Source organism: Athene cunicularia, assembly GCF_003259725.1.
Source record: "Athene cunicularia isolate RWA chromosome 1 unlocalized genomic scaffold, athCun1 chr1_part2, whole genome shotgun sequence".
Classification (NCBI taxonomy): Eukaryota; Metazoa; Chordata; class Aves; order Strigiformes; family Strigidae; genus Athene; species Athene cunicularia.
The window spans coordinates 21,921,318-21,946,969 of record NW_020799092.1 but is presented as its reverse complement, the minus strand read 5'-3'; the positions used below and the strand labels follow the sequence as shown (position 1 = coordinate 21,946,969).

Here is a 25,652-nt window from a genome sequence, read left to right as displayed (position 1 = left end):
ACGTGCTGTGCAAAGTCTTTGCTAAGCAGTGCCTGGTGTGGCAAGAGGAGCGGGCTGAGCAGAGACGCTGGCAGAGCTACCCTTTAGTTCAGCACCGGTGCGGATGGTGCCTGGTGCTTCCTGATGGACTCCTTTGGAGCAGAGAGGTGGGACTGGGCACTGAGAGGGAGTTCTCAAGAATGCATCCCCTTTGCACAAGTCCTTCCTCTCCCTCCACCTTTCCCCTCCCACAGAAGCCATTTCCTGCAGCCATTGCCCCACCAATAAACGCCATTTTTTCAAGGGAAGATGCAAGGCGAGTGGATTAGAAGGAAGAGGTGTCCCACCAGGAGCACTCACCCTTTTTCACAGCTTCCTTTTCAAGTGAGCCAAGTAATGCCTTCCGCTTCTCCTCCTTCCCCGCCAGGGCGAAGGCGTACGCCATCAGTGCCTTGGTGTACACGTGGTTTTCTTTCTCATCTGCTGCCGTTTCCAGGCAGAACAGAGCGTTACGCACCACTGAGTGCTGGGGAGAGATAACTCGTGATTAGAAGGCTGAGGAGAAATGAGGGTTTTGTCTTACTTTTGGCACATCATTCCACTGAATTTTGAGGAGGGGTCTGCCAGGATGAGGTCTAGGTACATGTAGGCTACAATGTGTTCCAGAAACTCCAAATTGTCAGCACATCATTCTTATATCACAAGGCTCCATAACCAAGTCCTTTTTTCCAATCAAGCAAGTTTTGGGCAATACTGTCATCACAGACTGACACGACATAACTGACTCAGTTAGGGTGCAGTCACATACAGTTACAGGCAGAGGAATCTCCATCAGTGCAATAGTGATGTAGGCTGTCAGTGAGATCTCGTTGTCCACTCCACCCTGCAAGGAAACACAAAGGTAGAAGCTGAACACACCTCGCTTCTTATCTTCTGCCTTTTCTCCCACTATAGTGAGAATACTTTATTCTGCATTGTAGACCCTTAGCTTGCCTCCTCCCCCTTGCAGCTGATGTGGAGGTACCAATACCACTTATAAAGTGCAGGTTAGCCTTCATTCTCCTTCCTATTGTGGCATGCATACAGAATGGCACCTTGCTCCGTAGTGCTTGCCATTGACATGGGAATTTCCCATCTGCCTGTACATTCAGGAAGCTCAGCTGGACCCATCTGAATTATGGTCAAGTTCTAGCCTCCCAAAAAAACAACCAGGCAAACATTTTACCTTCATAGCATTGTTCAGGAGTGTCCCAGAACTGCGGAAACAGCCATTCTCCTTCTGTTTGTAGGACAGCCAGACCAAAGCATCCTGGATGTGCTTCTCATCTATGAAGATGTGAGGCCGGGCCTGGGCAAAGGACTTGAGGACAAAGGCTGTGAGCCTGAGAGAGAAAAAAGCAATGAAAGAGCCTGAGCAGGCCTGTTGTCCATCTCAGGTGACAGGGACCATGTGCAAATCATCTGTCTGGAAAAAGGCAAGAAGGCCTGGAGAACTTTGGGCCAATTAGTCAGACCACTTATATTTTATATCTTCACCTCAAATATCTGTCAAAAAAATGCCTCCCACCTTGATTTCTTGTCCCTCTCTTGGCTCATAAAACCCTGTGATTCCTTTCTGTTGAGGCTACAGTTTGAAGGACAGTGACTGATGATCTGTACCTAAAAAAAAATCTCTTTGGAAAAAGTTGGGAATTGCATGCCAGTTAGCTCAACATCTGCATAACAGTAATACTCAAAATGACAAGGAAGAATAATTAAATCCCTGCTAGCTCATGGTCTGCTGGCAGGACTCTTGCACTAGAAATCCATGCCTTGTGGGTTTCCCAGAACTCCCCGGAGTTTTAAAGTAAAGAAGCACACATTAAAAGAGTTTTTGCTAGAGTTGTTACAAGCAGTTATGGAAAAGAAGCAGGCATGTGGTGAAAAGCCAACATGCTGTCAAGAGCCAAGACCTGTTTCAGAAACTAAAAGCAAACTGGAGGTGATGAAATCATCCATTCTTACCCTTAAGTTGAAAATGCGTAGCAATAATACACTGGATCAACTCAAAACTTTGCAGTAAGTCACAGTGGCAACACACACACTCCTCTTTGCTTAGTAACACACACTCTTGAAAAAAACCATACAGCACTGCTCTTGGGTTATCATCCTTTCCACTTATATGGAAACACCTTTCCCAGCAGCCTTCTCCACAGATGCTAGTCTAGAAGAGCTGCCACTGCAACTCTTCAGCCTTCCTCAGTCAGAATGTGAAACCCCTGCTCCCTTCTCCCCCAGCTGATCTCCATTTCCTTCTTATCTATCATGGTCCTCAGAGCTGCTGGTAGGAGGATGGGCTTCAGCTACCTAACTGGATGATGCAGCCTATGTCATCAGGTAGAAGGCAGCATAGAGACCACACCCGCTCTGGAAAGCCTGATGGTCTACAACAGCATTTCCGATTTACTGTCACACAGCATTTATTATAAATGAGTAGGCGAGAAAGAGAAGCATATAAGGGAGGCATAGGTGACACTGAAATCTCACCAGGTGTTCCCCAGTTGGCCATAACGTGGTCCAAAGGTACTGTAAGAGCCATCTGGGTGCTTGTAGTTTAGCTGCCTCTGATAACCTGCAATGGAGAGTAAAAGTAGGATTCAGATGCCAAAGCCTGCTGAGGTGTGGAGGAACAGAAAACCACCTGTATCAGCAAAGGCAAAGGACAGAGGAGTAGGTCAGTCCTATCCTAGCCATAAAAAGTACAGGTACATCCCCATCTCCATGCACTGCTTGTAGTACATAAGGAGAAGCAACACCCACCTTTCTTCAAAAAGAAGGCAGGACATATTAATGACAGTGGACAGGTCACTGTAGCAGATCACCTGACAACTCTGCACTGCACTGCAACCCAATCAGGGAGCAAAGAAAAGTGGGTGAAATTATCAGATACCCTGATGATTAAGCATCAGAAAATAATAAAGGAAAAAGCAGCAAAGAGCTTTCTCAGGTATACAGCAGAGACCATCTGTGCGTGAAAGAAGGTCTTTCCACATCTGGCCAACATTTGACAGTAGCACCACAGGCAGGATCTGGAAAAAAGCCAAAGCAGAAGAAAAAGCCATGTCTCAGCTCACCGCTCACTAAGTATCCGATGGCCTTGGATTTCACCTCCTCACTCAGCTGTTCTGTCTTGTTCAGATAGTCCAGGACGTAGATGTTGGGTGCAAACAGGACCATGTTCTGCTCCCCACAGCCGAATGGCATCTGGAGGAGCTGGTGCAGATTCTGCATGGCAGTGCCCATGATGTCACCTGGGGAGCAGGGGGATATCAGCAATACTCAGGGCTGGCTACCAGAATCAGAGGGAGCTACCGAAGAGAGAAGCAGGAGATGGCAGAGAAGAACAAAAGAAAATCTGGATTGATAAAGCTCCTGGAATGAAACACAGAACAGCAGAGAAAAGGAAAAGAGGGAAATGAGAGGTTAAAGAACTGGCAAAGAACCCTGAACAAAGGACATGCAGAAATGGAAAGAGGAAGAATGTGACTGGAAGGAAAAGTGCTCAAGACAGAAGGGACGAAAGACAGGACTGAGGTGTGCTGGAAACAAGGAGGAAAAGCTGTGAGGTAGGAGGCCAACACAGAGGGGGAGAAACAGCACATGGTTCCTCTGCCAGGCTGCTCACTCACCCTGCACTGAGAAATATGCTCTGCCTGAGTCTTGTACCACATTTGAGGGTAGCAACAGGGAAAACTTCTCTTTCACAGGCTCTCCTGAGGGAGAAACAAGACCCAGACAGCTTCAGTACAGCCCCAAGAAATGATTAATGGAAGCAGAGGGGGCTTCAGTGAAACAGGAACATTTCCTATTAAAAATCCCCTGACTTCAGGCACTTCGGTTTTCCATGGCGATAAGGCAATGTCTGCATGAAACCACCCCAGCCACTGTTAGGCACTGTAGATTGCATCTCTACAGCTTCTTCCTGGATGTGCTATAAAACAGGAGACAGTGCTTGTGACTCCAGTGTCAGCACACGAGAGAACATGGATGCAAACCATCATGCTAAGTCCGCCCTAGCGCATACCCTGATACTTAGCCAGGATGGTCCATTCTCTAGGATTTCCTTATGTCTTACGTCTCAGGCTCCCAACTGTTGGGGCATGTTTTGATTACCTAAAAGTATCAGCCTATCTAGAATATGGTAGAGGCAGCACTGTCTTCCTTCTCCAGGCACGTCCCACCCATCAAACCCCACAGGAACAAATGGAGAGGGTGGGGAGAGTGGTCTTTACCTTTTACACAGAGCACAGAGTTCTGGGCTGTTTCCTTCTCAACTCCTTCAGGCTTGGGTGGGATAAAGGAAAAGAAGAGAGGTGAGAAGTTAGTGAGACAGGAAATACAGACAGGGGAATCCTGAACACAGTATGTGAAAGGAAAAGTGAGTGAACTGAAGAAGGAGAGGCAGTCACAAACACTCCCTGAAACACAGAGCTCTGAAATAATTTAAGCAAGTAAAAGAAATATGATCCTACGTGACTGGTGCTGTACGTGGAGGAAGGACAGGAAAGGGAGAGGAGAACACTGCAGGACTATCACATGGATGACCTGCAACTATTATATGCAGGCAGAAGCACTTAACAACCTAGTAACAAAAGGACTGCAGCATTACAGCAAGTGCTTTTGTTAGCAAAAGCTCACAGTAGCTCTAGAGGGCTGTCCTGAAGAATGTTTGCAGTGCTATTTATCATAATGCTGCAGATACTTTAGGGGAAAAAAAAATGTGTCTGTTAATAAAAGAAAGGGAAGATACTGTATACTGTAATACCTGGAGACACTACTGATACCATACAACATGTAGGCAAGATACAGAGAAAAGCTAAGAACATAGAATCTACCTGCCAGATTACCACACCAGTACAATAAATTACCATTTTCCTATAAAGGATATGCAATAATGTCATATAATATTCCCTTCTGTACCACATCGCATCAGCGACTCTTCTTGCCACACGAAATGGATAAGCTGTAAAATTGTAACATGTTTCCATGGACTTTTCTAATATCTGGAGGTTTTGAGGGGACACTTCTACAGGCATTAAAATCCTGTAGGTGCCTGTGAATCCCTCACCTTCATCCTGATGCCAGGCTACGGTGGCAAACCAGAACTGCCTAACACTCAGTTTAAGAGGCATTATTAAGCTGCAGTCTTTATGCAGCCCTGTGAAAATATAAAGATAATGTAAGACTATCATATTGCCACACTGTGTAGTTATGTTACAGAATAATAGACCACGTTGGTTAGAAGGGACCTCGAAAAATCATCTGGTCATGGGAAAGGGAGCCTAGATGAGATTATCCAGCATTCTGCCCAACTGCATCACAGTGTATGCTCTAGCCTGTGGGAGAGCTCAGTCCTCCCTTCCCACAGCCCACATACCTCCACCAGCAGCTGCCTGATGACCGTGTCCTTCCGCCCTTTCTCAGGGGTCTCCACGATGGCGTTCCCACAAGGCTGCTGGTTCTGCAGGGCCTCAGTGCTCACCGAGAACTCCACCTGCCCTGGAGGAAACAGGGGTCAGCCAGCCCTGCTGGGCAGAACCAGGAGGTGGGAGTCACTGCCACTTGCAGGAATTTCAACTCACAGGCTCATGGATGGGGATTTTCTATCACACCTGGGTCCTGCTTCTTTCCCACAAGAACAGAGCTATCTATATCAGAAGCCATCCTGGAGCAGATGAGCTGCACTACCATTGAAAGGTGACTCTCTTTTGGTGACTATTCCAGAGCCTGGGACAGCACAGTGGTGGGACTCACTGACCCCAGTGCTGTTCAGCACACTGCTACCCTGCATGAACACTACTGCTGCTACCACAGCATGTAACAACAGTGAAAACAAAGTATGAAGATCCCACAGGGTGGTCGTCTAATCTCTGGGAGGAATGGAGTTGCCAGAGCATCCCTGCTGGCCAGCAATCTCTCTGGCTTCAGAAGATGTTGTCCAAGAGCTGGAAGGCTTGATGGTACTGCACATGGTGCCAGACACAGCCTTGGACACTATGAGTCCACCAGCCTTTTTCTTCCAAATAACCCCAGATGAGACAGACACTCAGCTGCAGTGCTTCCCAGGAAACTGTGTTGCTCTAACACCCAATACTGAACAGGGAGAACAGCACAGAGAAACCCTCCTTGCAGTTTTCAGCACCCTGAGACCTTTACCTAGAGATTTGGGAGTCACCAGCCAAGCCACGGTTTTCCTTCCATTCTCACAGAGACAATGAGATTCTTCCTCCTTTTCCACCGGAGTAGCCAGGAAATGCGTAGACTGAGCCAGAGTCACGCTGACCTGTCAGTTGTAGAGAGGGGCACAATCAGGGAAGGGTGATCATGAGGGACAGGGAGCTAGGAAGCCGTAGCAGTAGCTATTTCTTCAGTAGCAAAGGAGCAGGGAGCTAGAGTTGTGGATTCTGTGTTTGTAGTATATAGGAGGAATAATGTAAGAATTTCAGGGTTGAAGGGTCTAGGGACACTCAGAGATAAGAAGGCTAGGTGAAGGCAAGAGGTGTTCAAGAAGGTACACAAGTACAGAGAAGATTTAAACCTTCCTTACCCTGATGCAGGCAGCCAGGTAGTTGAAAACGGTGGCTTTCAGCATGAAGGACTCACCACGCACCACAGAGTAGGGCAGGGTGAGCTCTACAAAGAAGGGCTGGAAGGCTCTGAGGGACACTGTCGGGGACAGGCCAAAGCCCGTCTCTGCCGAAGTGCAGAATGCATTGGCTTTCCACTCGGTGATGGTGTCAGGGATGGTCACATCTAGATCAGCATTTCCCTCCGAGCTGGCGAAACACAGACAGCAAGGACAGAGGGATGATTTTTATGGCATTTTGGTGACTATCTGTACCCCTTTTGGCCTACTGAACAGTACTGCCTCTGTGAATGATGGGGCACAGTGTGTTTGTTGCTGTAGGGCCACCCCATGTCTTCTACCAGACCCACGACCACTCACTGGACAAACATAACCACGGCTGAAGGTAATCTGATCTCAGAGTACTGCCAAGTGATCTTTGCAAACAGTGAAGGACTTTTTGGCATGAAAAGGCTTGGTAAACATGTGAGGATTCACGTTTTCACCTTATAAAACCAGTTTTATTAAAAGTGAAGGAACTAGACCAAGGTCCTCACCTTATAGATACTAAACTCCAAATCCAAGTTTCTGGGAAGTACTTTCGGATTGTCTCTGTCACCTCTTCAGGAGTGCTTGCCGTGGCATAAAGTCTCTGTGGCTGAACAGCTGAATGTGATGAGATAGAAAAGAAATCAACTACTGATAATTCCAAAGCAAAATCTGCATCAACATCATGCTTTGGTCTGAAAAAGCAGCCATCTATGTGGCAGTCAAGAGCTGTACTGGCAGCAAATGTTTGTTGTGGTTGGAGTGAGACTGGTACCAACAGCAGCAAAGTTTCAGGGTCAGGGCTTATTAGCCTTCCAGTATTTCCTGCTGGTCACCAGTGAACCTCAGAGTTTGTGGGGCAGCACTTCAGAGTGTTAAAACAAGGATGTTAGAGCAAAGAGCTATTTATGACCTTCTGTGCAAGCAGTTTTCAGGTACAGTCTTGATGTGACAACCTTCTCCATCCTATCAGGCCAGCCAGCAATGGAACTGTTTTCTGTAGGGTCATTTTGACTCAGAAAACCACCTTCCACATCTATGGCCTCCTCAAGGGCTAGGCTGAAGATGCTCAAACTAAAAACATGCAGCCAGAATTTGGAAGGGAAAAAAATAGACTTTTTGACTAAAACAAAATTTTCACATGCAAAACATTCCAGGAAAATATTCTGAGTTTGGGATGAAAATTTGTTAAAAAAAAAAAAAAAAAGGCCTTTGTTTTGCTTTGGTTTTGAACAAGTGGGAAGAAAAAGATGTGGTAGGTGGGACTTGGTTTTCTTGGCTTTTACAAACAGAAAGAGAAATACACCCCAAGAGATAAAGAAGAAAAGTTCTTAACTAAATTCTAGTTTTGGTCATCTACTTTGGCTAAATTAATTTCTATGTTTGGATAACAATTGTGTAGCTGTCAAGTATCCATACTATCTGTGCAACAGGCACCACCAGAGTCTGAGAAGGTCTCAGGACATGAGTGAAAGATGCTATGAGAGCTGTATCACATAGCTCCTAGCAAGAGTGACAGGTGGTTTGCTTATATTTGTCTTTCATGGTATTTCAGTCTTCTTACTACTGCCTATTTCAGTTTAAAATAGTTTAAAAGCACTATCCTGCATCATAGCAACTTGTGTCAGAAGTTGAAATTGTCTTAAAACTGAACATATATAAAAGCACAGGTTCTTGGGCTGAGGAAAAACTCTCTGAATAAGCTAGAATAATTTAGATTTTCTAGGGTAGTTCTCTTAATATGAGACTCTGGAGGATGATATAGCCAATTCTGTTGCCCAAACAGCTACAATGTAAGAGTTGAGATAGCTCTTAGAAATAGGGTGTATTCCATTTCAGAGTGGACTTCCACCACACACATTTTACCATTCTAAGCTCCCAAAATCTGCCAACTTGTCACTGAAAATGTTGTCATTCACTTCATCTGGTTTTGACCTCACATAAAACTGGGTGAGTCAATGAGGACAGACTGACAATGGTATTGGAGACCCCTGTGATATCTGAGCGAAGAAATCTACTGTAAACGCCTAGTGAACAGAGAATTCATCAACAGAATAATATCCTTTGCTCTGCCAGGGTCTTTGAAAAATATCTGGTCCTGCTAATTTCTTATGTGGAGTTATCAAAGCTTGTCTGTGGACCTTCACAACCCAGCAAAAGAGATAAGCCCCACACATGCAGAAGCTGAAATCTGTGAACCCAGCAATTCAGCACTACTTTCAAGGATTCAGTTCTCAACCCCAGCTCTTGTTTAAGCGTTCACCCCAAAATACAGACAGGATCTCTGTTCAGCACGGAGGTGATAACAAACCCCCTTTCCCTTACCGCCTGTCCTCATTGCATGCATAGGTCTTGCAGACATGACTGGAGATGATGCAAAGCGGGGTCCCGCAGGCATGTAATTGTCAGTGCTGCAATACCAAGGCTTCCTCACTTTGGTATTTGTGAAAACCTTTAAACCCATTTCCTGTGGGAGAGAAAGCAAACATGGGTTTTTGTCACTGTTTCCTGTTGAGGTTTCCACAGCAGACCTAACGTTGGTATTTTACTGCCTCAGAAGGAGAAGCTGTTACTGTCTGTGGATTGGACCTTGAGATGATCTCCCCAACCCTGAGTCTGGGTGCCTGGGTGGCTCAGAGATCAAAGGATAGATCCGTTCTGTTTCTGGTTTCTGTTTCTAGGGCACTGGTTCCTGTCCAATTCCAGCCTAGGGGTCAGGATGAGCCAGAGAGTAGATACAGAGTTTTCTCTCCAGAAGGAAATGTCTGTGGCTATGATGCAGTTCAAGGACATATTCATTTATTTGGGGTAATTGTAATGGTACAGGATTATTTACCTTCCATTAGAACCTCATTTCAAGTGAACCTCAGAGCTTTTATTGTAAGAAGAAAACTTTGAGACTGATCCCTTTTCCACTAAGTGGGGAGCAAAGCTGGCAAGACAGTTGAAGCTTATGACCCTCACTGAATTTTTCTCTGGATAAAAATTAGTGTCAGATCATTCAGATTCACAAACCCTTCCTTTGTTACATTCCATTATGCCACAGAAGGCTTAAGCATTCTCAGTCCTTCTCCCACTCCACTCCCTAACCATGCAAGAGGGATATACCTTTAGGATGCTGTAAGTGTCCTCTTCGTTCACCTCCACTACTGGAGAATAGGTGATCCCATCCACAACTATCTTCTTCAAGGGGATGCAGTTCTCCAGGGGCTCCTCTGAGACCGTGTCTGGACCATAGTTATAGTCACGCAATTCCTTCACTGGCAGCAAGCTATACACCTAGGCAGAAAGAGCCAGGGTATTTGGCATTTTTAGTGTCCACTGACACAAAACACAACTGAGGGAATTGGATGCAAGTACCCCAACAGTCCCAGCACCTGCACATACATCTACACTGCCATGGTTCTCTCTGTGGTAGGCACAATGGGAATTTGGGAGTCAAAAGAGAAATCCAAACTCAGAGACGCTGCCTCTTTTGTTATGGACAGCATGTTACTCTGGTTATTATGGCTCAAATATATAAAAAATTACATCGGCCAGCCTATCTGCAGTACTTTGTCCATACTCAGGGATCATTGTTTGCTGCGTGGCATGAGGGGAATAAACTGACACTTCGAGATATTTCTCCAAGAAAATTAATCCATGGCTGGAGAGAATAACTGAAAAATGATCATCAAACACACAAAAGTGTTTTGGCTCTGTCCAAGAGAAGCAGTCCCTTTAAAAGCTGCCATTCCTACAGTTATACAAAGCCCCTAAGAAACAGCTGCTGCCCAGTTCTCATCTTTTTACACACTGGAGGAAGACAAGAAACAGCACAGGGCAGCTTTCCTGTGTCACTGTTTCTACTCCAGCACTGGGCTGAACTTGCTCTGACCAGACTCCGACTTGCTCCACAGACTAAGCACTTACAGAGCTGGGTGACAGGTCAGCTTCTGACTTCATGAGGAGAACACTCTTGTCCACAGCACGGACAGCACAGAGAGAGTTTGGGGAGGCTCTGAACAGCAAGTGAACATCAGAGGAAGGCAGTCCTTCAGAGGCAGAAAAGTTCAAGTCCACCTGTAGTCACAGGAAAAGCGATGTCACAGATGCCCTGCCCTTGCAGGACTTCTCCATCCAGTTAAGCACATCAGTTCCAACCTTAGAAAGCCCACGTATGTGCACACACACACACACACATACACACACACGTGCATGCACACTCCCTCTGTGCTACTGCAGAGCTGGCCTTCCTTCCTGCAGTGCCAGAAGAATCAGCACTAACAGTTCTTGGCAGCTTCAAGCATCGCAATTGCTCATAAAACTTTTAAGGCAGTTTTGCGTTTTATGGCCTTTGTGAATGTGATGAGATAATCCCACATAGTGGCTAGATCTGTTCAGGCAGCTGAGCATGGTCTTGAACCAGGTCCAGTCCCTGCGCTGCAGATGTTGTATGTGGAGAGAAAACAGGCTTGCAAAGACCTTGCTTAGCAGATTCTTTGGTAACATGAGAAGCAGTGATGCCCTGGAGCTATACTGCAGTATCTACTGGCTGGCAATGATTCTGAAGAACTGGCCTGTTGGTTGAGGCCTGTCAGACTTGTGTGTCTTCCCCAAAACCTAACTCACAATTCAAACGACTCCCTACCAACCCCTGCCCTGGAAGTTCTTGCTAGCAGCATTTGTCATCACCATCTCACATGATTTTGTAATAAGATGGCTGACCCACATAAATCTTCCCTCTCCTCAGCAGTATAAACCATCCCCTAACATGCAATGATCAAAGCATCCTCAGAGCAAACATACTGCCTGACAAAGCAGCATCAGCTGCCAGTTTCCCTCATGTTCCAACCAGACCACAGCAAGCCTTCTGCTGACATCCCCCCGCCTCTTCCAGGGTGGACTCCTCATTCTGAGACTACACAAACAATATTCTTGAGGAAATGGCAGAACAAGGGCTGTAGCAAGCTTGCTACTAGGAAATCTGTCTAGCACAGAGATAGCCCAAAGTCTGTCCTATCCCATCTGACAACAGTTTTGAATTCAGGATGCTCTCAGAGAGGAAAGCAGTGCCTAAGCATGTTGTAAATCACTCGGCACTTGGCTTGCACCCAGACAATGCAGTGAATAGTCTGACCTTAAATATATGAACAAAATTCAGATGATCAAGCTCCTACAGTGACACGAGTCTCAAGAACTCATTTAGCTTGGGTTTTAGCAGGACAGGGGACTGTCTTTAGCAGTGTCCTGTCTATTCTGAAGTCCCAACAGGAATTTTTGAGGTTGTTCTCTTCTTAGGGCAGCTCATACATCAATCTGCTCTTCTGTATAGGGAATATGTGGAGCTATAAGAGAACAATGGTCCACATGCTCACAGAAAGAAGGTTTATTTTTCTGCACTCTTTCAGTCTCACCATTGCTGTTGAAGCACCACTGTGCATTGCTCAGCAGGTTCAGGCAAGGTTTATCTCCATCCACAACAAAAATCAAAGTGACAGGATGAGATGTATGGAAGTTGAAAGATCTGACAAGTATTAACTTTGCCCACTGGACTGGAGGTGTGTGCTTTTTATTTTTGCTCTGTGACCCCAGAAGCAGCCACCTCGTTGCTGGAATGAGTTTGAGGAGTGAAATACATGTGTTGCAGTATGACCTAAGACATGAGGCCCCCCTTTTTCTTACCCAGGACCACCTGTGAGATCAGTGGTTGTGGCTAGTTGCTAAGAGGACTTTTATCAGTGTACACCCTGCTAGCATCTTTTTTCCAACAGTTGATCTCCTCCAAACTAGCACAAACCAGTAAGTAGTGAAGTTACCTAGAACAATTGATAGGTGACTTGTCCAGTGTTAGTAAATCTAAAGAAATTAATTTAACCAGGCTAAATCTAAATAAATGAGTTTGACCACAGTGCAGTCTGATGGCTGCTCCCTAAAGAAGTGGACACTTACCTTATTCTTGAAACACTTTTCTACATTGAACTTGGTCGTATCAGCGATCACCTCCCTGCTGGGAACAGTGGTGTAGACAAGCACTTGGGCCACTGGAGCAATATCAGTTTGTACAGGCAGCTGTAGCAAAAAGACCCCATTGGCTAGCAAACAAGAAAATAAGAGCAAGAAGTTAAGGTACAGGAAACTTGCTCTTGGAGCAGCCAAAATTCTAGGCTTGTCTTCATGCTGAATTTCATCCTAGCCATGATGAAACTCCAAGCGTCCAAGGGGGATGAACTGGTGCTCACAAAGATGCATAAGTCTCACTGCCTGACTGAAAAGCCCTGTTTCAAGTCCTCTTTTCCAGTGCATAAGCATGATGAATTTTATTTCAGCTTCTAAAAACAGACCATCAGTCTGTGTCTCCTAGGAGCACTGGAGACCCAGAAATGCAGTGTCAGAAGAAAGACAGCTGGCACAGGAGATTAGAGCAAAATCTGTGCAAAGCCTAAATAGAGGCAGAGAAAAGAAAGTTCAAACTCTTCACATATCTTAGGGGACATGGAGATGTGGATCCCTGTATTTATATGGAAGCAGCCTGTATGTCTGCCATGGTTGCCTACCCTCCCAGAACAGGGACAATGTGGTAGGAGAGAGGAACTCACCACTTTCCTGGTCCAAATCCAGAATGTGGGTGCCCGCTTGCTTAATGATTCCCTTGGCCATCACCTGAATGGAAGGAGAAAGTCTGCTGTGATTGAGGTTATGCATGAGCCAAACCTTAAAGAGGAGGAACCTGAGGAGAGCAACTGAGCTGTGTGTCTGCTGAGCTGCTCACACCCTGCTCAGATGCTCTCTGCCTCCCTGTAGCAGGGGGCCTGGGACATCCTTACTCTTCTGTTCTTAACCCAGACTATCTTTTTTTGTGGGGAAAGAACATATGAAAGATGATGGGAAAGTGTTTAAAGCCTGATGCCACAAACCACAATTTCCATCTCCAGCCCCTCTTACAATTAGCAGTGACCACCTCACTGTATGGCAGGTGCAAGCTTACCAGGTAGTAAATGACGATTTTCTTCTGCTCTCCTATGGCCTCTGGAGTAAAGATATAGTGTACACGGACCTCTGTGGAGGAGCCACAGGTCAGTGTTTCAGTTTTGGGCTCAATTTTGAGGAAGCTCTTACTAGGAGAGTAAAAGCGCTTTAGGTGGAGATAGCCTTCTTCATAATATGGAACAACCCAGGAACGGTCATAGCAGTAGGGGTGTACTTTATGTGTTGCCTGGAAAAGGAGGAAATACACACATAGATCCTCAAACACAGGTGGCTGAACTGGAGCCAAAATTCATGGCCTAGTGTTAAAGGTTTGGTATTTTTTGTATTTAAGCTACAAGATAATATAAAAAAAAAAAACAAAAACAAAAAAAACCACCAAAAAACAACATGAGGAAGATGCAAGACAGGGTGATGGTATCCTTAGCAAATCATTGGGAATGATCTCACTCCCAGAGAAGCTGGTGTTTGTCTCAAACAAGCTGAATCATATCAGTTGTTTGTTTACTATCAGTATCACCTCAAGGGCTCTTTATCCCAACACCTTGCCCTCTCTAATATCCCGTTAGTTTAAAGAGAAAAGAAGCTGATTTTCCTTTTTTCTTCTCATTAATTGGCACTGGAGAAGGGATAGTGCTGTTCAGTTTGGAGATTACCAGTGCCAAGATCAGGTTAAGGATGCTATAGAAAAGGAAGAAGAGTCTCCACCTAAGAATTCAAAACTTGAATTGAATAGAAGTTTAAGAGAGTTCAGGTCTTCTTAAAAATGAGAGCAAGGGGAAGATATTTCACATTGAGAAGGGTGCTACTTCAGCATTTCATGTCCTCATATGCCCTTACTTCCTTATCTTTCTCACTATACTTGGGAATTTTTTACTTTACCCTGCAAAATTCTGAAAACTTCAAGCACCTAGTGGTAACTTCTGGATAATTTTTAATGGTTTTAATCTGTGACAAAAGAATTATAGGGAGAAGAGCAAATATAATTCTAGACAACCTGCCTATTCCAGGGTGAGATATTATGAAATGTGCATATTACATGCTTCATTTTCCACTAACAAAAGGATGCTCAGCAGCACTTATTTTTCCCAGATAAACAAATTCCATACCAGGGAGAGAATTTCTGTGAATGGTTCACACTCTTTTCTCTTTACAGCAGGAAGAAGAGAAAAGAAAAAAAAAAAATTGACCACTTAGAAACTCAGAATGCCAAATTAAACCTTGAGACATGCAGATTGCCTTAACTGATCACAAAGGATATTGAGATGAGATACTTGGGAAATTATTTAATTGAAAAGACAGCGAAGCACTAGCAGCACTCCACCATGGGAGCTAGATCTACCCTTGAAACAGACTTGTCTAGGTAGGGCTGGTGAATCCTTGGAGCAGAATGGACTATTATGATTTCTTGATGTTCCTTCTAACCCTACATTGCTATTGCCAAGCAGAAATCAAATACTTACAAGCTAAGCGCAATTGTGACATGACAGCCCGGTTTGTTGTATGATTACTTCTACCACAATGTTGTCAGGCTTGGCACAACTAACCAGGAAGAAGGAGCTAAAGTGCTTTTGCAGATATAGTAGAAACTTCAGAGATACTCCCCTTCCAGCCCTGTGGATCACTTCATCACCTCCTCTGCCCGCAGGACTCACCCTAATTCCAACAGAATCGAAGTACAATGTGGAAGTGTTCAGAGCAAACCGTGCCCTGCCCTCTTCATCTGTTGTGTAGTTGGTTGTCTGGCTTCCTTGTAAAGAAATCCTCACAACTTCATTGGCAATTGGAGCACCAGACCCATCCACTAGTTTCACCTGGAAGAGGAAAAACAGTATAGGAGAGGAATGCCTCTCACCTGAACAGACTGATAGACCACCAAGGTAAGGATGTTGGGCTCATGTCAGACAAGGCAGCCTTCACTACACTACACTATCACCCAGCTCTGAAAGAGAGAGCTGCAGACTTTCTGAATCTTATTTTTTGGACCTTTCTTATCTCCACCTCCGGGTCAGAGGATTGGATGTGACTGACATGCACTCACACCCCTTAGGCCTCCTATTAAACAGGTGACTGGAAAACCAGAATTTTACTTGACTGAATTTTACTTGGGTGAGCAGAATGAGGGCTACTTGACTGAATACTTGACTGAATACTTGACAAGAATACTTGACTGAATTTTACTTGGGTGAGGGGTGAGCAGAATGAGGGCTCTGCTCTCAGATGCTGTTTCCCAGTTTGAGAGCCTGCAGAGGAGAGGAGGCCCATGGGGATCAGCAGCACCGAGGTCCAGCATCTTTGCAGAGGGAGGGCATGTATCTGTCCAGGAGGCTCAGTAGCATGATTGTTTGGTGCTCGTGGCATTCCATTCTCATGGTTTCCCTACCTGCCCAAAGAAGGGGATTCCAGGTTTGTAGTGGGAGTCTGAATGCTCAAAGGTGACTTTGCTGATGGTGGTTGTGATCTCAGAGAAGCTTGTTCCAGTCAACTCCACTCCTGCAGGAAGAATAGTGAAGAATCAGTTTGCCTCTGCCTGGCTAGAATTAGTTTTATTCCAGACCAACCCTCTTTTGCTGAACAAGCTTGTTGATGCTTCTGCCCTCCAGGTAGGAAAATTTTAGGATTCCAGAAAAACAACATTCTGTTTTTTTCCCTCATTCCTATGTGGCAGGCCCCTCTGTTGGTCTCTCCTGGGCTTATTACACAGCTTTTTGGTCCAGATGTTTCCTACCTGTCTCTTCCTCTTTAATCTTAGCCTCCACGTGGAGCTTATTCTCATATCCACTTCTCTTGAGCTGGAATAACTTGGTCTTTACTGTTTCAGAAATGCAGCCATAGTTGTCTGTCTGTTGGAGGAAAACAGAAGACCATTATGGTCTAATTTATATAATGTTTATCCAACTTAATTAATCCATAACTGTGCATTGCTCTGAACTGGAAGAGAAGCCCACAACTTCACAGATCATGCCCTCTGTTGTTTGTATCAAAACTGGAAAATCGCATAAATAACTTGGCTAGGAGCATTTTGAAGTACTTGCAGCAACATCAGAGCAAAGATTTTGCAACCCAGAAGATTTCTGTGTATGTGTGTGTGAAGTTTGAAATTGCAAACACTTGATACAGAAGCATAGGGAATTATTCAAATGTACGCCACGCAGGAGATGTTTGCCAGGCATCAGGCACATTAGAATATAGCTGCTGACTTACTTAAAATGCACAAGCCATATGAGTGGTACATAAACCAAAGCCTGTGTATGTGTAGAAAGAAGATGACAGCTGGAAAAGTATTTCCAAAGCTTGCCACCTCTCTTCAGCATCTTCATGTATGAGGCAGGTCACCACAGAATGCCTGAAACAAGGCTGAGCACCACAGTGTTCGTATTTTCTTTTAACACGGATAACAACAGCAGTGGCAGAGGGAATTGTGGGGAACACACTGTAGCAGACCCAAAGGACCATAAGAATGTCTTCTGCTTGCTTTCCTGTCCTGGAATATTTCCACAATTGCTATTACCTCAGCTTCTGTCAATTGTTAGCACCATCTGACCTATCCATGCTCCAAACACTATTCCCTTGCAGACCTGACAGTCTGAAGAGTGAAAAACATGTGGGTTTTTTTTTCTGTCTTAACCACTGCTGCTAAACTCATATTCCTTTCCTTCTTGCTCAAACTTAATCACCCCTCCCCTGGTTTCTGCTCCTTTCCTGCTTCTGATCCTACACAGTCTCCAGTGTAAGCCAACCCCAACTCTGCTCTCATTGCTCGTGCCTTTTCTATCTCACTTCTCTTATACTCTCTACACTCCATCTGATCTTTTTTAGGTCTCTTCCTTCTCCATCAGCTTCTTGCCTTTACACACATTTGCTTACTGCACAGACCTTCCCCTTGTTTTAATCTTTCACATTTCATCTTGCACCCAATCTTCTCTCCTTTGGGCTTCCTTAAAATACATGGGAGTCTCTTTCCTCTTCACACTGTGCTTGTACATACTCAGAGCAAGCCTGTACCTACAAGGCATGCTCAATAAACCACACTTTCTCCTACCACTCTACCCACAAATATAGTTATGCCTCACCTGTCCAGAGAATTCATCACACACTGCTCTAGCCTCTTCACCATAGCAGGTGGTGGCTGCACGTTCAAACTTCCGGCAGACACGGAAGCTCACGAGGCCAGGAACAGGTTTCCCGAATGTGTATCTACCAGCAGGGAGGATTGAAAGAAAAAGAGAGCCATTAGGAATGGAAGTGGGATGGAGAAAAATTACTAGCTCACCCCTGCTGGAGCCAGGACTCTTCCCTAGAGCTGCCTCCAGGATACAGCAGGGTCATCACAGGAAATAAAAAGCAGAAAGAAATTTGGTAACATTTTAGGATCAAGCTTGGCAATGGGGCAGGAGCACTGAATCTTATAGTCCTGACTGAATTCCTGGGAATAACACACACGTCTTCAGTCTTCATTTACCCTAATACTGATTTAGTTGAGAGTACCCCTCATCTTGGAGAACACGTTGCAAGTATCTACCCCACCACCCAATTCTGATGGAACTGTTTTGTGTATGTACGTGCACTGGCTTTTTTGGCTTGTTCTTCAGCCCGAGCTGCGGCTCTCCCTGCAAGATGCCTGAACATTGTTATGCTGAATTTAATGAGGTGGCCCAAAGGAAAAAGGGCAGATGCATCATTTACAGTTTCCTCTTGGCAATGACAAGTAGAAGCCATGGTTAAAACAGCATTCCCAGGTACACTACATTGAAGACCTCTTCCCTAGCACTGTAGCTGGTCTGAAATCCTATTAAAAAAAAAAAAAAAAGAAAAAAACCCACCCTACTGAAAAAACAGAAGAACAGTACTTTTCTACATGTTACATATGAAGTGCCCCAAGCAATAATTATTGCCTTTTGTCTAATGGTAGATGTAGTCTGTTTGGTCCTGGGACCCCAAAATGATTGAGGAATATGGTGAAGTATCATATCTCAGTGTCCCAAATGGACTTTCAGCTGAAGAAAAACCTGAAACCCAGAAAGACTTGGAAGAATGACACTCACAAACCACAAACTGTCACTGTCAGCTTCTCATCAAGAATGGTGATCACCTTGGGCATTTTCACTGTTACTTCGAATTTTGGCAGCACTGCAGCAGAACCAAAGGAAAACAATCTATGTGGTAGGAAGTAACATAAGAATGAGACATGAGGGCTGCTCAAAGGCTATTCTTATAAATGACTTGAAACCCTTTTGCATCTAAATGGTCACATATTAGAGGCTTCTGCCATCTGCATATCCCACTGAAGTCAGTGAAAACCACAGGCACACAGCTGACCACTGTGCCAGGTAAGAAGACAGGATTATTACACTGGCTATTAAAATACAGCAGCTTCTTAGATCACACATGGGTTATCAGTCCCACAGCAGTAGGACACAGTAAAATAGAGAGTTAAGTCAAGAGAGGTCTCCCACAGTCATACAGAGCTGGGACTGCAGCCTGGTCTCTGCATTTCCAAAGCATGTAGATTTTAACAATTTTCAAAAAAGGGAGACCCCATAGCTTCCCTGGTGACTTAGCAGAGGGTGACATCGCTTCCAAACCCAGCTGCAGGAGGGGAATGGGTGGTGACTGTCTTGGGAGAACAAGGAAGGACGCAGGGCACAGGGTACAAGAAGAGTCTTGCAGCTGAAAGAGGTCAAAGGACTTCCAGACACATCTTCCGGGACTTGTCTCTGCTGCATGAGCCAGATCATGTCAGACCACGTAACAAAGGCTGCAGCTACCTTGCTGGGCTGGGAAATCGTGTTGGTTGTGACTGTGTGCAGGTGTGTATGGGGAATACCATTTTCTAGCCAAGCAGATGGAACTGGCGTAGGGGTAAGAGCAGCAGAGAGAGGTTAAGGCACTAAGGTGTCATTCTAGTTACAGGCTTAGCTTGTGGGGAAGGAAAGGTAAGATCTGAATTTACAGACAGCCCCAGCCTACACCAAAAGGGCCTGGGGCCCCAAAATGATTGAGAAATCTAGGGACTTTGGGCCTCAGGCAGGGGTCACCCAGACTCATGGCATGACACTTGGCAGGTGTGTAGCCAACTGGAGATGGGGCTGTGGCTGAAATCACCATTGAAAGGTAGTGAGGCTCGTGGTTGCCAGCACAGACTGATCCAAGCACATGATGGGAGCCTTGCTGAGGTGGGCAGTCAGGAGACCTGCACTGCATGGCCTGGGGCTCAAGGAGGAGTGGAGACAGGCAGGTCAAGACCTTCAGTCTTCACTCCTCAGAAAGGGATGATGCTTGGGAGGGAGAGGACATGGAGATACAGCCATGGCAGACATCCTGGTCAGATCTACCACCCTGCTCTGTTAAGCTTTCATTCCCCAGAGGACAGGGACAGTTACCATACTCCTCCACAGAGAAAGGATGCCGAACTGTCTTCCCAGAGGCCTGCTGTGCCACCACTGCGTAGGTCCCTTGCATAGGCTCAGAGGTGAGGCTGAAGGACAGCTGGATTAATCCCCTCTTTAACTCTGCCTTTGTCCACTGGTACAGACGGTTTCTCTTTGGGTCCTACAGATAATGTGATCACAGGGAGATTGTGAGAACAAGTGGGAGTCTGCAATGAGAACTAAAAATCACTAGCAAAAGCAGTGAGGGGAGGCCCAGCCCCAGTGTCTCAGGACGTTGCAGGGCAGGAGTAGGGGGGACTAGGAGAGCTGTGGGGGAGCCCAGGGCTAGACCACAGAAGGAGCTGTAACCTGGGCCCATATTACATGGTTGCCACAATATGAGTTAAAGCTCTGTATATTTGAATTAATTATATGAACCTAAGATAAAATAGACAAAAATCATCTTGAGGTGACTGGTAGTTATTTTGCCCAGGTTGAGGTGCAATAGATGTGAACATGAATGCCTGTACATACCTCGATATACACCAGCGGCAACTGGAAAAAGAAGAAAGGAAACAGCATATTTAGACAGAATGCAAGCAATACCATCAGAAATGATCAGGGCTATGACCACATTTCAGGGAACAAGCTGATCACACAATAGGATAAGGAAAAAAGTTCCTGGTAGGGAGCAACAGAGCATTTTGAGGTACATCAAGAGGAGGGGCAATTCTTTGTCTCAGGCAGAAAAGTCAGCTGAAATGACTGACTCTGGATGATCTGCAAGACTATCAAGAGCAGGTGTACACTGTGATAATGGCAGATTTCCTCACCACTGAGGTGTTTATACCAGCACTGTTCGTTTGCAGCTTGTCAAGCCTTTCCAAGAGTGCAGAAGGCAGCCTTATGCAGAAATTTGGAGAACAGACCCTGTTAACAAGACCTGAGGTAACCCAGGAATTGCACAATTATCTCAGCGTACTGAGAGCTCACCCCAAAAGACACTTCTTTCCTCCCTTTCCCCACATAGATGACTTAAGGCCAAACAACTAACGAAAAGGAGATATCATACTTACCACCTCATTCAAGGGACGGAAGTCTTTATCCAGAGAAACAATTCTGAACAGGACTGATGGAGAAAGGCAGACAGTGAGGTTCCACAGTGCAACCACCAACCAGAAAACAGCAGTTGAAAAAGCAAATGGTACAACAGCGAACAGAGCTGTTATCTTCTAAAGAAATTCTATGCACTAGAAAGTTAAGTCATGCTAGAAGGTTACCCATGTAAGAAATTACATGAATAAGAGGATGTTAAGAGCAAATCCATGGCAGTGTGAACGTCTTACTGATCATGGGCATCAGAATCTCACTAATTGGGACAAAAGCTAAATTTAAGTTGCCTTTGTCTACTTTGCAAGGATACATTTTTACACTGGAATTCACATGGGTCTTCTAATTTTGTTGTAACTAGACTGGCTTCTTAGGGAAGGTTGAATGCAAGCAAATTATTTCAGCCCTTGGCTGCAAGTCTGTGTTGGCTCTGGATGGATAGAGAATTCAGTGCCTCTTTTAGGACATTCATTCCTGTCCAGGCCAAATTTAGGAGATCAATGGCCCAGAAGAAATAAATGGCTTATATAGTTGTCTCTGTCTTCATTGAGCAAAATCAGCTGCCACTTTGAAAGCTATTTCATTACTTAGTCTGAGTTTTGGCCCTTTTCTCTATAAGGCAAATATCAATCTTTCTCTGATTTTAATGTGGACTCTAACTGCATGGACCACAACAGAGCCCTCAGTGACAGAGGGAGTGTGTGCGGGTACCCCAGACACCTGCATGGATCTTAAGGTTCCCCAGGTTGTTCCTACACGGAGCATGAAAAACATAAGCCTCAGCCATGAGCTGCAGTTCTGACCCCACTGAAAACGGTCAACATCTGGCCAGCACAGTCCAACAGTTTTAGTATGATTTTTTTCTTCAAATGCAAATCTCCACCCCTTCCCCAGTACCTGTCTGTCCTGGCTTGTAGATGGGTTTGTCTGTCTGGACGAAGACCAGGCTCTCAGAATTCTTGACCAGCACCGACTTGCGGCTCCTGAACTGCAACGTCGCCCCCTTCACCGTCACGGTGATAAATGTGACCGGGGACGTGCTGTTTGATTTTGGAAGCTGGAGAGTAAGAAGGCAACTATGTTAGGGACCACCTTTAAAAACTTCCTGAACTGAATCGGCTTTCATGAGGTAAGAGATCTAATATAATCCTGATGGACCCAACACAGAGGTGAGGGGAACTTTAATCAGGAACAAGGGACTGATCTTGTCCCATATTCCTACTTATTCCTACTGCTGTGCAGTGATTGTGCAAGTCTTGTGCAACAAAGGAACTCCCAGCTCTGTCATCCAATTTCAAGAAATTCTTATCAGCCTGACCAAAATCTTTCCATATTTTTCCTTGTGACATTCACAGGGGCAATGGAATGATCCCCCTTCTCTTTTGGATAACATCCCTAGTCCTTGCAGAACTTTTCCAAACCACACATGCCAGATCACTACACATCTCTCACCAAGTGACAAAATTCAATCTTCTGCCTATATCTGGCAAACCCAGACACAGATGCCAACTGTTCAGTGTCATGAAGGCCAGATCTTCAACTTTGAGGCCAAAGACGTAATCTATGCTCTGAGCCAGGTGACCAACTTTCCTAGTTGCCTACTTCTTATAGTCCCTGGAGCTATTAGTTACATTAAGCTATGAATTTCCCCCATTCACTCTCTTTTTCAGACACAGTCTACCATAGGCCTATGTTCTTACATAAATTCAGTGTACTATATCTACAAGGCAAAAAGCATCTGATGTCCAAAAGCTCTACCCCAATTTGAAGGCACTCAAGTGGCAATCTGTGGCTGTTGAAGGATGATGTGGAGAGCCATTTGAAGAAGCTGTTCAGCAAATAGCCATCAGGAGTGTCAATACTAAAACCACTTCTTCCTCCTGGCCTCTCTTCCTCCTGTCCTAGAGAGGGACTGGCTTTCCAGGACACAGTGTTTCCTATTCAAGCAGCATGCTAAGGAGATCTCAGCAGTGAGAAGGTGTTGAGGACGGACATGAATATACCTTTGGCCAAGAGGAAAGTAAATACCTACACAGGACACTGGTCATTACTACTCGGTGCCCTTACAGTTTATCCCAGGCAAAAGGGATCTCCCCAAAGGATGGGCACTCACAGAGAAAGGGATGCAGGTGAACACATCCTTCTCGGACACCACGTCATCAATCAAGCTCCTGTTTTCCCCTTGATACTCAAGTGTGGCACTCAGCGTCACAGACTCGTTCAGGTGGGTCAGCTGAACACAGACCTTCTCAGGAGAATCGGTGTGTATCAGAAAGGGCAGTAGCACCATATACTGCCTAGGAAGAGGGGAGAAGGACACGTCAGAAGATCAGGAACATGTAACAGGAGCCGTACAGAAAGAACAAATAAATCGATCAGATGATGACTACTGCCTTCGGTGTATGGGGAGAGAGGTGCCTTTTCTAGGAGCGTAACCAGACTTCCAGCATGTCTGTAACAGCAGGAGAGGGCAGTCTCAAAAATAAAATAACTGCAGGAAATCCTCAACTCGTATGTCTGGAAGGGATATGTTTTTCCAGGTTTTGGCACAACAGCAGCACTTCCTCCTGGGAGCCTGAATAATGCCTGTGAGGAAAAGTCAGTTGTCACCTTTTCTAGACGCTGTTAATAGGACTCAGAAGCCACACAAGTGCTGGTACCCAGTGAATAAACGCCACTGACTACACGCTGCAAACTGTAGCACTAGTGTCATTCCTCGCAGAGATCCAAAGCTGCCACAGAGTGGTGCCAGATCTTAAGCAAAAACACTGGAGGAAATTTCAGGTTTTCAGGGAAGCAAGCCCCTCTGTCTCAGCCCAAGCAGGGGGGCCCTGCTCAGCCCTGCATAGCCTCCTTCCCAGCGAAGCGACTGGTGCCCACCACCGCAACTGGGAATCAAACCTGATCCTTCTAGTGGCAGCAGTGCTCCCTCTGGGTGGGTGAGGCATCCCCAGAGCAGCGAGCAGCTGGGAGAAGAGCCCTCAACACCGCAGCAGTAAGGCAGGGTATTCCCTTTAGGGTTAGGAGAGGCTCTGACACCTTTAGGTCCATCAGTTGGTCTGCAGGGAGAAAGCCCTGGCCCCTCAAATCCCATCCCTTCTGTCTGCTTACCCTGCATTTGATGAAAGTGCTGCAGCACAGCCTCGCTTTGCTGGGGAAGAAAAGACCTTGCCAAAAAGCCAAAGGAGACACCAAAGTCTCTGGGTGCCATGACACCTCGTGTGCTGCCCCTGCCATACAGGCACACAACACACACGCCCTTCGCATGCAAACAGGGCAAAAGGGGGTGAGGAAGGGATGCAACACAATATACCCTCACAGACCTTAAAAGTCACAGTCTTACAGTGCCACATAACCCTGGGTGTGAAGGGAATTTTCATTCCATTGGCTGAGCTGAAAAACGTGAACTAAAAAATAAAGCTATTTCTGGTCATGCGAGATCTGTTATTTGTGCCTTTTGGTTTGTCATTATCAACCACAAAACCACTCCCATCTCCTGGGCATTTTAACCTGGGAGTAGGGTAGTCAACCCAAAATTAAACATTTCATTCTTTTTTGAAAAGGTCTGTCTCTGAAGAAAAACTGAATGTGTAAACAGTTATAAAAAGTTGCCTTTCAAAAGAACCAATTTTGTGCTGAAAATTTTGTTGAAATTTTGTCAGCTCACTGAAGCAGTAAAAACTATTCTCATAGACCTTTCCCTCTTTTTTCCTTTTTTTTTTTTTCCCCTTATCTTTTTTTTCCCTGAAGTTTTACTGATATCTCAGTTTCACACACTCTTTCGGTTCTCCCTGAAGCACTAGAGTTGCTGCTTGTAGAAGACACTTTACCCAGCTCTGGTATTTTTATCTTTATTCCTGGGTGAAAGAAAGTAGGCAGAAGATAAGAGGCAAAGCAACAGACAACAGAACAGAACCCAGGTCTCCTGCCTGCCCAGAGACCCCCCTGCATAGCTTACGGCTCTGTGGCGGACGAGGTGTCTCCAGGAAGGAAGAAGAGGAGGAGGAGGAAGATGTTTGGTTTGATGAGCAGCCTGTCCTTCCCCATGGTGCAGAGCAGGTCGTGGTGAGTCAAGCAGACACCCAGCCTGGTCCGGTGCTGCTTGTACTCCCCCTCTGCCCTCCGAGTCCACCCCTTTATACTCCTCTCTGCAAACAGCCAGGGGCTGGAGGAGATAAGGGCTGGGGGCCAGGGCCCATCAGGAAACAGGGAGGCGGTAAGGAGGAGCTGGAACCAGCAGCTCTGAGTCTGGGCAGAAGGCCAGGCGCTGAGGGGGAGAGGAAGGGGAGGGTGTCCAGCAGGCTGGAGCTGTCTGTCTTTTGGGGCAGGGCAGCAGGCAGCAGAGGAAGAAAGGTGGTGGCGAAAGAAAAGAAGGGCTAACAGCAGAAGTTAAGGGCAAGGCCTCCAATTCTGGCAGGGCTCCCTGTATGGAGCTGACCACGGCACTGGTCATGGAGGCTGCTGGAGGAGCAGGAGCAGTTTGATTTCCTTCAAACTGGGAGCAGGAGTTTGAGCAAGGGTTTGGGACCCCCCCCCCCCCCCCCCCCCCCCCCCCCCCCCCCCCCCCCCCCCCC

At 45.8% G+C, this 25,652-nt stretch overlaps 1 protein-coding gene across 1 annotated transcript; it reads right to left on the bottom strand.

Annotated features, from left to right (window-relative positions):
• Positions 1-65: 65 nt before the first annotated feature.
• LOC113491062 (alpha-2-macroglobulin-like) lies at positions 66-25,531 on the bottom strand. The gene is given in 31 exon segments (XM_026867704.1): positions 66-505; positions 788-862; positions 1,205-1,361; positions 2,506-2,590; positions 3,093-3,269; positions 3,648-3,731; positions 4,251-4,302; positions 5,396-5,517; positions 6,175-6,301; positions 6,566-6,794; positions 7,141-7,249; positions 8,957-9,098; positions 9,740-9,910; positions 10,544-10,693; positions 12,563-12,705; positions 13,210-13,273; positions 13,599-13,826; positions 15,253-15,411; positions 15,981-16,090; positions 16,326-16,440; positions 17,671-17,794; positions 18,643-18,727; positions 19,981-20,149; positions 20,503-20,523; positions 21,045-21,097; positions 21,976-22,135; positions 23,192-23,375; positions 25,037-25,173; positions 25,175-25,239; positions 25,242-25,297; positions 25,299-25,531. Coding segments are annotated over 31 exon segments (4,203 nt in total). The 3' UTR covers positions 66-88.
• Positions 25,532-25,652: the final 121 nt, after the last annotated feature.